Raw genomic sequence first — 14014 nt, 5'->3', positions numbered from 1 at the left:
TGAATCTGACTGCAGTAGATGTGAAAGATATGAATAAAAATTATGTTATATCAGCCAGCGCACATACCTGTATTTAGTTCCTGTTTTCGGTGGAAGTCCAAAGTAGTCGATTGTCGAGTTCACGCGCATAGGTTTAGTTACTATGATCACGCGCGTGAGCTTGACAATCGACTACTTTGGACTTCCATCGAAAACAGGAACTAAATACAGGTATGTGCGCTGGCTGATATAACATCATTTTTATTCATATCTTTCACATCTACTGCAGTCAGATTCACTCGTGTTCACTCTTAAGGAATCACTCAACATGGCTGGGCACTTGTAATGACACATCAAATATGTTAAGAGGATAAAAGCAGGTTTAAAACTTGCCCCATTCAAGTCAATAGGGTGCTAATTTTAAAAATAGGATAACACAGTGTAGGCAACACCGATTTTTGTCGTTGTTCTCTGTATTGACAGCACTCCAAATTTACTAAAAATTGAGCTCAATGTTAAAATTGACCGGAGTTCTCCTTTAATGAATTCCAATCAGTCGTAAATGGGACGCGCGTGCACGCTCATTCTCAATTACCATAAATCCCGCCCATTAAATCTGACTGACAACCATATATGGGCATCATATTATGACACCAAACAAAGGATTTCAACATGTCTTCTTAAAAGCGAATGAAAAAGAAAAATTTCTCATTATCAGATAATATTTTATTATCAGAAGTTCATTCAAAACGCCACATTTTATTTTCAAGCAAAGGCTACATAGGCGTATCAGGTCCTAAAAAAAAGGAAGCTTGGCAGCATATTACAGATGCAGTTAATGGAGTTTCATCTGTTAATCGAACAGTCCCAGAAATGAAAAGAAAATGGTTCGACATGAAGCTCGACTGCAAGAAACGAATTAGTTCACTTCGAAAAAATATAGCCCAGCCCTATTGAAAGCAATTAAATATTTGATTATAGTGTTCCGTTTGCAGATGCTTCCACAGGCTCTCATAATAAAAGTAAAAAGAAAAACAAAAATGTAATTACTATATCATATTTTTTCAAAATGCTGTGTAAATATGTACCCGATTAAGGTGAATTAAAATGCAGCCTTATTAATAAGCAAAACGTTCGGATGTTAAACGCACTATTTACGCGTGGCTGGGAGCAGGTGTAGATTTCTTTCGTACCAACTAACATTTAGAAAATACGAACATTTTAATGAATCCGAAAATTTACGCCAGAACCACTTTACACACGATTTACACAAAAATTCGTTCTGCTCGTGTTTCATGAATGAGACCCAATGTGTGTATTTTCACTGACTGCGGATTGGCTGCGTTCCGACTCCGTCCCAGCTCAGGCGATCCGCAGCCCACCGGAGCAGATACGCAAAGCTATTTTTGCAGGATGCCGCTGCCGTTCCGCAGCAATTCAGCACAGGGCAGATTGTATCGCGCGATCATATGTGAATCTCGTGGGTCCTTGTGACTTCAGCTGTCAGTCATGGCCGCAGCCGTTCCGCAAAAAATCCGGACCTGGTGAGTATTGCAGGACAGTGGAGCACGGAGCCGACACGCAGCGGAGCCGATCCGCAGCTGTTCCGCAGTTGGTGGAAATCTGGGGTGACAGTTGTAAGTCTTCTAGTAGCTGTGCCGAGATAAATCTGAATCATTCCCTTCCGGAGTATTAGCTGCCCATGTGCTAGCAGCAGGATCAACTTTATGACTCTCTATGGGCTTCTTCCTTGACTTTATCTGACTTTTGCCTCCACGTCCCCTGATTGCTTGCGAGCTTCTCCGCCTGTCTACGGTAATTTCTCGACTGTGCGACAGAGTCGAGTGGTTATGACGCAATAGTTAGCCTATTTTTACAAAAACTGCTTCTACGGGGCCATAACGTAAGATACAAGGTAGTGAAGCCTTTTATACATTGTCGTGTTTCTTTAGAAATAAATAATGGACAAATGTGGTTTATGTCAATTTCAGGGTTCGTGATGTCACTAACCCGGGAGAAAGCTTGTGCAGTCACTATTAGTCGTTTGTTGTAGTCCTTAAAAAGTAATTTCTGTAAAAGAAAATATCTCCATTTGCTTTGAACTTTGAGCATTGTACCTTTGCAGATGTTGTCTATGCTCAAACAGCATTACACAATAACTAAAGTTAGAAAAGTGAAATATCAAACACCCCTTTTAAATGAACCTGATAAGATAATGAGGGTACAATCTGAACTGTAAATGACAGAAAATGGTGCTGGTTTTCTCGCACCTGTGCCCTCCAATTCTCAGTAGACTAGCCGATTTTCTTCCCTTCTCAACTTTGCATCACCTGTGCAACTGCAAGGTTTTATAGAAAACCTGCATCTTTAAGGTCAAAATATTTGAATCAATCAATACAGATTTAATCCTAAATTAGTGCAAAAGTGCAAGATGAGAAGTTTCATTTTTGCATTTCATATTTAGGTTCGCTGGCATTCGTTCTTCTGAGGTTTACTAGAAGTGTAATAGCTATTCACTGTGCCTGCCTTGCCATTGTCCCTAAGGTAATATGCCTCTCATCAGCTCCTGACAAAAAACCCATATGGTGTTATCACAGAACGAATCGGACTGGGACTGCCATGCTCCGGACGGCAGAATGAATCCAATCTCGGCAATGAATATATCATTGAGTGTCCCTGATTACTCTCAAAAATGCAATGTAAGATTCTGTCATGAGGTTCCAGTATGCCACACAAAGAAAATGGCTTTTCATATTCATCAACAAGCCATTTCTGCTGGTAATATTCTGTTTGAACAGTTGATTGAGAGCTGTCCATTGAATGATGAGTGAGTTTCTGCTGGCAGTAATGGAATGTATCCCTGATGGACAGTCAATAAGGACCTCGTGTGGATGATGAAAGAAAGAGTGACAGTGTCATGACTGAGGTTTAATTTACAGTGGCCTCCAAAATTATTTGTATAATCTACTTGAAAAACGTATACATTTTTTTGTATTATATTTATACACTTTTGTATATGAGCGATATCAAGAGTGCTGTTGTACAAAACATGAATTGCTTTTATACTACGGGGGCTGTTGAATGCTTAAATCTGATTGGTTGATGAACGGTCAATGAAAGGTGTGCAATTATTTTCAGGGAAACTATTCATGATTTTCTCCGCTCTCTCTCTCTCTCCCACTCAAACGCACACACAGATTAGACACACACTCGCACAGAAACGTGTTGTCAGTGCTGTTTTGATGATTTGATCAAATTTGAATAGTTTAGCAACTTAAAAGCTACATGACATTTCACATTAGCGAGGTAACAGCGCTGTTCTTGAAGTAGATAAACGTACAGTTTCACACTTAGCATGTATGGTTCCAGTTGAGAACTTGGTTGGACACTTAGAGGAGGTGCATGGTCTGAGTTCGCTTGCACTCGAAATGAAGTTTTATGTAACAAAGTTCGAGAGGAGCATGTTCAGGTAATCAACCAATCAACTCAAGAGGAAGCCAGTATAAATAAAGCTTTTCCTCACCCTCTGTCTCACGACAAGTTTCTCAGCATCCCTCCACCACCCCATCACCTCACACTCGGCTGGGTCTACCCCAGTATAGGGGGAGTACTCTGGGTTCGGGCAAAATCCCGAGTGTTCCAACTGTGGCGCGATTCATGGGAAATGAAAGCAACACGGACTCAGGTAAGCACTTTTTAGCCGATGACGATGTATTTAAACTGATGATAGTTTTGATGACTTTTCTTGACCTTGTGAATGTTAGCTCAGGTCCATTAAATAATATATAGATACAACTTTTGATTTTAATAATGTATTAGTAATTGGTCAAATTAACATTAATTGGGATTAATAAATGCTTTTAGAACCGGGGTGCACAATCCTGTTCCTGGAGATCTAACTTCCTGTTCAGCTCCAACCCTGATCGAACACAACTGAAGCAGATAAATTAGATCTTCAGGAGCACTTGATATTTACAGGCAGGCCTTTTGGATGAGGGTTGGATCTGAACTCTGCAGATAGGCAGATCTCCAGGAAAAGGATAGAGCACCCCTGCTTTAGAAGTAGTTTTCAGTGAGAGTGTTAATTAATGTTGACAAATGGAATATTATTGTGAAGTGTTATCGATCATTCTTCTAAATGGATTTATAGTTTACAAATTATGCTTGATTTAATGTGTCAAAGGTTCCAAATAGCATTTTTTTCCAGCCCAAAGACTGTGAAATGACTGGAAAAGGTCTCCAATACTTTATTACCAGGATCAGTCCAGGTCAACAGGAATCGCAAAGGATGAAGTATCCTGAAGGATGAGGTCATCAACCAACGAGCTGCTGGACACAGGTTATCTTGAGTCTCTATTTGTTATTGATTGTGTGTGTGTGTGTGTGTGTGTGTGTGTGTGTGTGTGTGTGTGCGCGCGCTTTGATGGTCACAGAGCGTTGAGTTTGTGCACTCAGTTCAGCATCTGCTATGAATTGGATTTTTCTGAGTAGTCAATAAATGTCAAAGCACATATCCTGACATTATCCTGTCATTTGTGTTAGTAAAAAAAAAAGCCTGAGGCCACAAAATCGAGTATACCAGCTGTAGGACAGACGTCACAGAGAGGAAAAGAAAAACATTTTGGTAAGTATTGCCAGTTCTGTGATATTTGCAGCCAACATCATTTGACTAAGAATGTGATGCTAAATATATTCTTAAAATATCCATGTTTTAAATGTTTCCTCAAAATAAATAGGGGGTTATGACCAATTTAAGCAAATAACATGTCATGAAAGTCATTGTAAGACTTGTATTTCTTCAGAATTACGACCAGTTTAAAATGTTTTGGACAGGATTTGGTGAAGGGAAACCCTCCCTTACAGAGTGAATAGTCCCAGTAAATGAACAGATGTGAACATGAGAGTGCACAGTGAGTCAGTAATGTCCCTTAACACAGCTCTCAATGGTCCATTTGCCTGAGTCCCAGTTATCTACTTTTCGACCTTGTCACCAGTCCATACCATTGACTCACACTTTGTGGATGTGTTAGCATGAGAGGGTGTGTCTCTGTGTGTATGTGAGGAGTGATTAACTGAGAGAGGGTTGCAGATTAGTTCTGTAACATGTTCAGATGTTGCCCCGTGTCCCATAGAGCTGTGGTCCTCAGTGATTTCCTGTATTGATTAGTCCTTTTGAGTCACTTTTTACCTCTCCATCTGTGCACTGCTACTGAGATCAGGTAAGAATTTAATTATAAAAACAAAAATGATTAATTAATATAATAAATAATATAATTAATACCTCATTAAAAGTTACTACATGTAGCTGTATCTGAAGGAAATTTGGATAATCAATTGAGCAGCATGAAATATGGTGTTAAAGATCTATCTATCTTTAATACTTTTATTCAGCAATAATGTATCAAATTGATCAACTGTGACAGTAAAGACATTTACGATGTTACAAAATGTACTTTTAAATATTCTATTTATCAAAGAATCTTGAAATAAATATATCACAGATTTCACAAAAATATTAACATTTTTCTTAATCGCTTTGGCACATTTTTCGAAACGGTCTCAAAATGATCTAAACTGTAAGTTCAAGTCACAATTGTTTGCTGGAACATCATAAATTGCATGTTTGCAAAATGTAGTTACTCACCCAAAACATTTCATTATCGCTTTAAAACCTAGTTATTGTGTCAGTAAATTGGCCAATGCCACCAAAATAAAAAAAGTGTTTTTGTCATCGTTTTAACCATACTGGTCAAAATGTTTTGATGTTTTTTCACCATGGAAATATTTGTTATATACAAATTTGATGCTATTTCTACTTTTTTGTTGTCAATTTGTTGATGATTTGTTGATTTTCCATACTATACATACAATAATGTCAGGTTTTTTAGATACAGATTTCAACAGTAGGTAAAAATTTACTTGGAAAAGTCAATACTGTATAGTACACAAAACGAAAATGAACATTTGTATTTATACAGTACATTTTTGTATAATTGTTTTATATGTAAACTGAAAATTCACAGTTGCTTGTTAATTTTTACACACTCTGTCTTCCCCTAACACCAATTTTCAGTTATTTGAATGACTTATTCAGTCATTTCCACAGAAATAAATGTACTGTATGAATACAAATGTATTTATACAGTACTTCTGTAGCTGTTGTTGTTTAGTGTTGTGACGTTCCTCCATGTTCAAAAATACGGTAGTAGTGATTGTGCTGGGAAAACTATGCTTCCTAATTGTATTGGTTGATTAGTGAGATTCTAATTACTTTTTCAATACAATGTCAGGCTATTTGCCAACAGACATTACAAACATTCCATGTCAGATATTTATGGTATATACATGCATAGGAGATTTTGATAGCTAAATGCATCATTTTGAATGTGATGGCTCACACGATGAAAGAATGTTTAGAAGTTGTGAAGAGTTGGACAGTTTCATGTGCCAAAACACATGCGATTTGCTTAAATCAATAAGAAACTCAAATCTAATGTGAACAAGAAACAAATTGGTCAGAGATATGAATTGAAAAAACTAATTTGAAAATTGAGCCAAACCGATTACTGGAGCACCAAATCACCAACTGGTTTCCATTTGAATATATATATTCAAAGAGAAAACAGTTGTTTTAAATTGTAGTAATACAATTTCATAATATGTTTAGAGTTTTTATTGTATTTTTGATCAGCCTTAGTGAGCAAAAGAGACCTTTTTTTTATGTAAAAATCTTTTTTTTTATATATCAAATTTTTGAATGCTAGTTCGATTACATTTTTCTTGATTCATTTAATGCATGAGATAATCTGCATAATTGATAGATAAATCACTTATTATTACTGAATCAGATTTCATTTAACTTTATGAATATATCCATGTTTCTTTTTCAATGGCTGTCACTGTACATCCCATTTTAGGGGTTCTGTGAACAAGACCTATTTCATGCATTTTAATCACTGATTGACACTGCAAGATTCAGTTAAGTGTGTTAAAAGCTTCATCTCATGCTGACAATGAAAAGTAAAATGTTTATGGTGAATTAACGCTGTCAATACTAAAAATTCAGAGTGTTGCTCATAAACTAATGAGCAAGTGAAACAGTGTGAAGGGAAATTACCAATTAATTTGTGAATGTTGTTCTGTATAGACTGAGTGAAAGTGCCCGAAGTGAAAGAGAATAGGGAGGTTAGCAAAAGGAAATTAGAGCAACACATGCAGGAAGAGAGAGAGGATACTGGGCCAGCGCTTTAAGTGGGTTGAGTACAAATGGGGACCAATTGATTGAGCCTGTGAGAGAGGATGGCCGACAGCATTTCTCTTTCTCTCCCTTTCACCATTGTTCTCTCTCTCTCTTGCTCTGCTGGCCATTGGGTGTGAAGGACAACAATGTGACAACTAATTATCCAGTTTGGAACCCAACACAGCTAATCAAATGCAACACCACGCTTCCTTATTATGATCTACAAGTTTATGATTCCTCTCCTGAGCAAGTTCACGCTCATCTGAGCAAGAATTATAGTGCAATCTTATGAATAATTGTTAAAGAACTAGGGACATTTGGGGAAAATAGATCATTATGGTGCATAATATATTGGCTGTTCATTACTTTGGAGGCCCTCAGTCAATATCCTGCTTTAATGGTCAAAACAAGTGAGCATGTTGTTTCTAGGATATGCATTTTAGTGGTTTAATAATATACTGTGCAACATTTTGGGGGTGTTAAGACTTTTTAAATATATATATATAAATATATATGCTCACCAAGGCTGCATTTATTTGATAAAAAATGCAGTAATGCTGTAAAATATGTGTACAATTTAAAATAACTATGTTTTCTATTGAATGTATTTTAAAATGTAACTTATTCCTGTGATGGTAAAGATACATTTTCAGCAGCTAGTCTTCAGTGTAACGTGACATGATCCTTTATTATTATCATTATGTATTACTATCAATGTAAAAAAAAAAAGTTGTGATGCTTCCTATTTTTGTGGAAACCATGAAGAAGAAAAAATCAAGATTTATTTGATGAATAAAAAGAACGCCATTTATATGAAATATAAATCTTTTGTAACCGTCTTTACTGTCACTTTTGATCGATTTAATGCATCCTTGCTGACAAAAAGGATTAATTTATTTCAAAAACTTCTGAAAGGTAGTGTATTTTCATTTCAAATTGGACAAGAGCTAGATTGATTAGACACATAAACAATTTACACAATGTGTAGTGTTCACAAAAAGCCTATTGCACATTTATTGGATTGTATCCAGCACATCTTTAAAAGCCAGCAGGCATTAGTAATTCAGTTTCACAGTTGTAAATAAATCACAGTAATTCAGCTCCTAAAATGTAGAAGTTTAATTTGTGCTCATTGTTGCAAGTGTATATAACCAGTGAGAAAATGATTGTGGCTTTATAGTGAATGGAAGAGACTGGCCTTTAGTTAGACATGAGTTTTCCTCTGGTCGTGTAATTATGTATCTTTCCATCGGTCATTTGTTCAGTTAATTATTTCACTATTGATCCGTGATTGGCAGAGATTCAGCAGGAAGCTCGATGCCCAGTGTGTGCCACTGCCCCAAGTCATGCCACTGACCTTCTGCTGTGCATGATCATAACGAAAATCATAACGAGAGAGTGTGATGATTTAAAATATTTTCAGGATGTTACACAGAAATTCACATTTGCTTTGCAACTTTGGACATATCACAGACTCAAAAACAGCAAACACCTTTTTGCATTCTGTCTTTGCCATATTTATCAATATTAAATCTTCTTATCTGCATTCTCTCAGGATGGACCATGATCGAGGCATGGGAAACAGTCGTTACCGCTATGATGAGGAGGAGGAGGGTGGTGGTGAGTAGCCTTAGGCTTGAAACCACACACACACACACACACACACACACACACACACACACACACACACACACACACACACACACACACACACACACACACACACACACACGCGTGCTCAGCATGACAGTTACATGTTTTGCAGTGAGGTTAGTTTGGGACATTTTATCTTGACTAACTGTTTGGTTGAAGAAAAAAATGCAAAGAGAAAAATCAAACAAATGAAATAAAAATAAAGATATTATTTCTTATTTCATCATGCCCTAAATGAATACATGATTAACTAACTGTATTTTTCTATGTACATTTCTGAAATGCATTTTCTGTAAAGCTGCTTTGAAACTATATGTATTGTGAAAAGCGCTTTACAAATAAATTTGAATTGAATTGAATTGAATTTAAAGCTACATTTAAAAAAAATAAAGGCTCCAAAAATAATTTTTGGGGTTGAGGTTCCCCAAAGAAACTTTCAGTAAAGAACATATTTATGATCCAAAGAACCCTTTTCCACTATAAAGAACATTTTGTGGAATGGAAAGATTCCATGGATGTTAAATGTTCTTCATGGAATCATCAATGCTAATATTTTTATTTCATTTTAAGAGTGTAGTTATAATTATCAGCTATCTTCTAATGCATATACATGTTTACTTTTGCCCCCTTTGATGAACAAAATGGGCTTATTTAAACAGAATTTTATAAATCTTAGTTTACGGTATATAAGATTGTAGAATGTGTGCTTCATCAAGGTTACACTTAAACATGTCCTCCTATCAATTACTGAGCACCTCCTAAATATGGCTACCACAACAACTGGGCCAGTAACAGGCTCATTTTAACCCACTGTCCTTTTCTTCCCATTATCTTTTCAAGATTTGACAGACCCACTCAAGAAAATAAAGTGTCACAAATATCCTGCCATTTTGTCATCTCAAATAGATAGAAAATGAAATATTGTACAAAGCACATTATGTTCAAATTAGTTTATTTTATTATTACTGTGCCAACAGCTAAAAATGTTTTTCATATTTCCGCTCGCTTTCTCAATTAACCAGACAGTTTTTTCTTCCTCCACTTCATACTTCATAAAACATATGTTTAAGAAGATGATGGAAAATTGACATGAAATTACAAAAGCGAGTGTTCCCTGAGGGAGAAAATAATATATGGAATGTTGCTTTTGACCGTCTCCATCTTACATACACTAACATTTAAAAGTTTGGGGACGGTACATTTTATTTTACTTTTATTTTTGGTCACCAAGGCTCCCTTGTATTTGATCCAAAGTACAGAAATATTGTTTTCTATTTTAATACATTTAAAAATCTCATTTATTCCTGTGATGACAACGCTGAATTTTCAGCATCATTACTCCAGTCTTCAGTGTCATATGATACTTCAGAAATTCAATATGCTTTTATTCCAATTATTATTCCAATTATTATTCCAATATGCTGATTTGGTACTCAGAAAACTTTTCTTATAATTAGCAATGTTGAAATGCTATGCAAACACTTGACACATATGAAACCTTAATAAAAACATAACAAAAACATGTATTCATATTTTGTTGGATTAATGGATCTTTCCAACAATTGCTTTGCTCTAATAATTTGATGAATGGCAGGATGAGAGTGAATTTAAACAGTGTGTTTTTCTTGTGGCTAGACATTCTCTTGTTGTAAGTGTCTGTGCTTTGACAGAACTGGAAGCATGAATAATTATTTAAAATGAATGGGCTATTTATTGATCCTTCAATGTTACTGGGCTACTCAATAGTTACACCAGATCATGCCACTTTTGGTCTTGAACATGTTGGCTTGAATGAGCAGAACATTTTCTATGGAGCATGAAATTACTTTCCAAAATCAATGACATCCAAGACATCGAACAATATGTTGTTAAGCTTCTTCTCATAGTGTGATCTGCCTCTCTCAGACCATCAATCCATCTACATTGGTGTTCCAGTGCCCCGAGGTTACCGTCGCAAACGCAGGCGGAGACGGTCGTCCATGTCGAGTCATGATGCAGATGTAGAGCGAAGACTTCGGCACGACCATCACAGACAAGAACACTATGATTGTGATGACAGAGACCGATACGATCTCGAGGCGGCAGGCCTGGATCATCCAGAACACAGCCTGCCACCAGACATCAACAGAACCAGTGAGTCCTTGATCAAATCTGAAACAGAGCTTGAAGTACTTCACATTAGTGATTTGTAAAGTGTGTTCTGTATATTACATCATATGATAATACTTGTCTTGTGACTAAGCAGGATAAAAAAAAAAGCCCTTTCTACTTACTTTTTATTGCCCAAAATGACCCAAAAGACTGGTGACCCCACAAAAACAGGTACAGTAGTAGAATGTAGAATCACAATGGATTTTATATCCAACAAGTGCAAAAGCTGGGAATGGTTACATTCAAATGCCCTGTGAGGTAGTAGACTTTTCAGTGGAAATCTGAAAGTGAGAATGCAAATTCAAGAGGACTAATAAGGAGCAATACAGCCGTGTGTGTGTGTGTGTGTGTGTGTGTGTGTGTGTGTGTGTGTGTGTGTGTGTGTGTGTGTGTGTGTGTGTGTGTGTGTGTGTGTGTGTGTGTGTGTGTGAAATATAGTTGTGCCTGGTTTATCGGATATACCCCACACCCTCACTCTCAATATCAATATCATGCTGTGCCGAGAGCAGGATAGAGTCGTCACTGCAAAATAGAAGACCATGAAAAACAATTATGGTGATGCATCTCTAAACGCTTGAGAATAAACAACTTGCGGGGAAGAACAATGAAATAAGCAAACATTCAGAGAAAGCACAACACTCTTTTATTTCGTACTTTTATGCTAAATTAGCACAATAATAATATACTTATGTACAAAATGGGTATATTTGAAGTCAAAATAACATCACAGGCACATTTAAATATATTTCTATTTAGCTTTAATTTATTTGTATTCAGTTAAATATTTTAGCATTTCATCTTATTCCAGTTAGTTGCCAAGGCAACATTTCTTTTGATAGTTTTAGTTAACAATAACAACACTGATGCAAACAAACAGCTAAAAAAGGACTACAACTACCAGAAGGATATCATTTTACTTGCTTGTCTAATTCTTGCTTGTCGCTATTTGTTAGCAACTTATGTTGTAAATGAAATCACTTTCGATGAATTCAGATAATTTATGCCATGGGACGAAACATGAATGTTGAAACCATGCCGAATTAGCCGTCCTGTTTAGCCTAAAAATACTCATCAAGACTGAGCAGCTTTATTACTGAAAATCTCCCATTTTTTAAACACTAATGCCACTGACATGGGCTAAAAAGGCCATAACCTCCTTTGCTGCCGACATGGAACCCAATAGCTGTTTGAAATCGCACCCTTTACTCCACTAATAATTCATTAATTGCGGGAATTTATTCGGCATGACCCACAGTGCATTATGGGTATTCTCTAGCCGCTGATTGCATAGATATATACAGTTGAGTGTACATTTAAGGATTGAATGAATGCACTCGATAACGTATGGTTTCGGACACCACTACAAATGGCTGCCCCCTCAAATAGCACCCTATTTATGGGTATGGGGGCAATTTCAGACACAGCCAATGTTATTGATCTTTCCTGGTCTAACTTAAGTTACAGCTGTGAGTAATTACACATTTTTGGCATTAAACTTCAATTCAGTCAACAGCTTCTTAGTAATCACTTGTTTATGTATCATATTGCTGACTTATGATAATTGAAGTGTCCATGACAGCAGGACAATTTGCATTCTTGCCTCTTTAATAAAACTCCAGCTGTGTTGTCAGCTATGTTCTCCGTGTTTAGTCTAACAATATTCACATATAATAGACCGGAAGTTGATAGTTTTGAAGACACTTATGCTGTCATAAAAGTTTGACTTTCATGTATGCACACTGGCATTAAAAGAGACTCTTTCTCGGCTCTTTGTTATGCCGCCACCTCTTTCACATCTTGACATCTATGGGCTTCTGTTCTCCACGTGTCTCTTCTTGAGTCATATCTTTAGTCCTCAGGAAGCCTCTGTGTGGATGAAACAGGCAGCAATGATCAAACCATAGTAAGAAATAAAGATGTACCTAACAGGTGTTAGAGCTGAGAAATGCTGAGCAAAGAAATGAAAACACAAAAAAAAACCCAGAAAGGTCTGGACTTTGCAACATGCTCCCTGGCATCACCTCAAACAAGCCCAGAAAAACAAGCACAGTGTGGATTCTCAGCTTCAATCACAGCTCACAGATTTAGTCCTCACCCAGAAAATTAATGAACAATGGCGTACACTGTGGTATTCCTCCAGGCACAGGCAATCATCACAGCAATGTATCAAACATTCACAGTGGGAATCCTTGTTGTTTCTTCGTAACTTTTGAGCAAAGACTTTCACTGTGTGTGCTGCTGCATTCCACTGCACTTTTTATTTTTGAAGGCTATCTCATTCTGATCTCTGACTGAGCGAGATCCAAGCAAGAAAGTTTTCAATCACTTCTTTTCCTATTCATTTCACAGTGTCCCCTGCTGCAGAACGACTGCGCTACATTTTAGGGGATGAGGAGGAGGCCATGCCCACACCCACTCTCTTCACTGAGATGGACACGCTGCAACACGAGGGAGACGAGCTGGAGTGGAAAGAATCAGCAAGGTATAAAAACATACTCACAAAGGCATCACAAATGGCATCAGTGTTGCACCAATTGGAAATTCAAAATCATTTAAATTCTGTGGCTCAGTGGTTTCAAAACAGTTACGTATCCATAAAGACACCCTGCACGGTAATTATCATTCGATCATTATCATAAAAGTAAAACAATTAAACAATATTTTCTTTAATTGAAATAAAGCTGAAATAAAATATAAAAATGAGATGAAACACTGTTCAACAATTAGAAATGTTGCCTTGAAAACTAACTGAAATAATAAATAATACAATAAAATGTCTATATGTAAAGTAAACTAAAGCAACTAAAGCTAAAACGGCAATATAATTATAAAAAAAACTTGACAAAATGCAAAAGCAAAAAAATGACAAAGTACATTTTTTTTATGAAAATGAAAACAAAATCGAAAAAAAAAACTACTGATGTGATTAATTACTTCTAGTGAATATACCGAGCTGTAAATGAAATATATCTATGTATGTATTTGTTTATT

General features: G+C 36.5%; 1 protein-coding gene across 5 annotated transcripts in view; it reads left to right on the top strand.

Annotated features, from left to right (window-relative positions):
* Positions 1–4522: 4522 nt before the first annotated feature.
* Positions 4523–14014, top strand: part of slc4a5a (solute carrier family 4 member 5a) — a 32766-nt gene continuing 23274 nt past the window's right edge. For 3 of the 5 annotated variants that reach the window (XM_079605711.1, XM_079605707.1, XM_079605710.1), the window contains exons 1-4: positions 4992–5198; positions 8775–8839; positions 10778–11005; positions 13373–13505. In XM_079605711.1, the coding sequence (XP_079461837.1) occupies positions 8776–8839; positions 10778–11005; positions 13373–13505 (425 nt within the window). In that variant the 5' untranslated portion in view covers positions 4992–5198; position 8775. Of the gene's footprint in view, positions 4604–4989; positions 5199–8774; positions 8840–10777; positions 11006–13372; positions 13506–14014 lie in introns of those variants that run through there. The other 2 variants (XM_079605708.1, XM_079605709.1) reach the window with 2 other exon arrangements.

This window comes from Phoxinus phoxinus (assembly GCF_949152265.1).
Source record: "Phoxinus phoxinus genome assembly, chromosome: 3".
Classification (NCBI taxonomy): Eukaryota; Metazoa; Chordata; class Actinopteri; order Cypriniformes; family Leuciscidae; genus Phoxinus; species Phoxinus phoxinus.
This window is presented reverse-complemented; position numbering and strand designations above follow the sequence as displayed.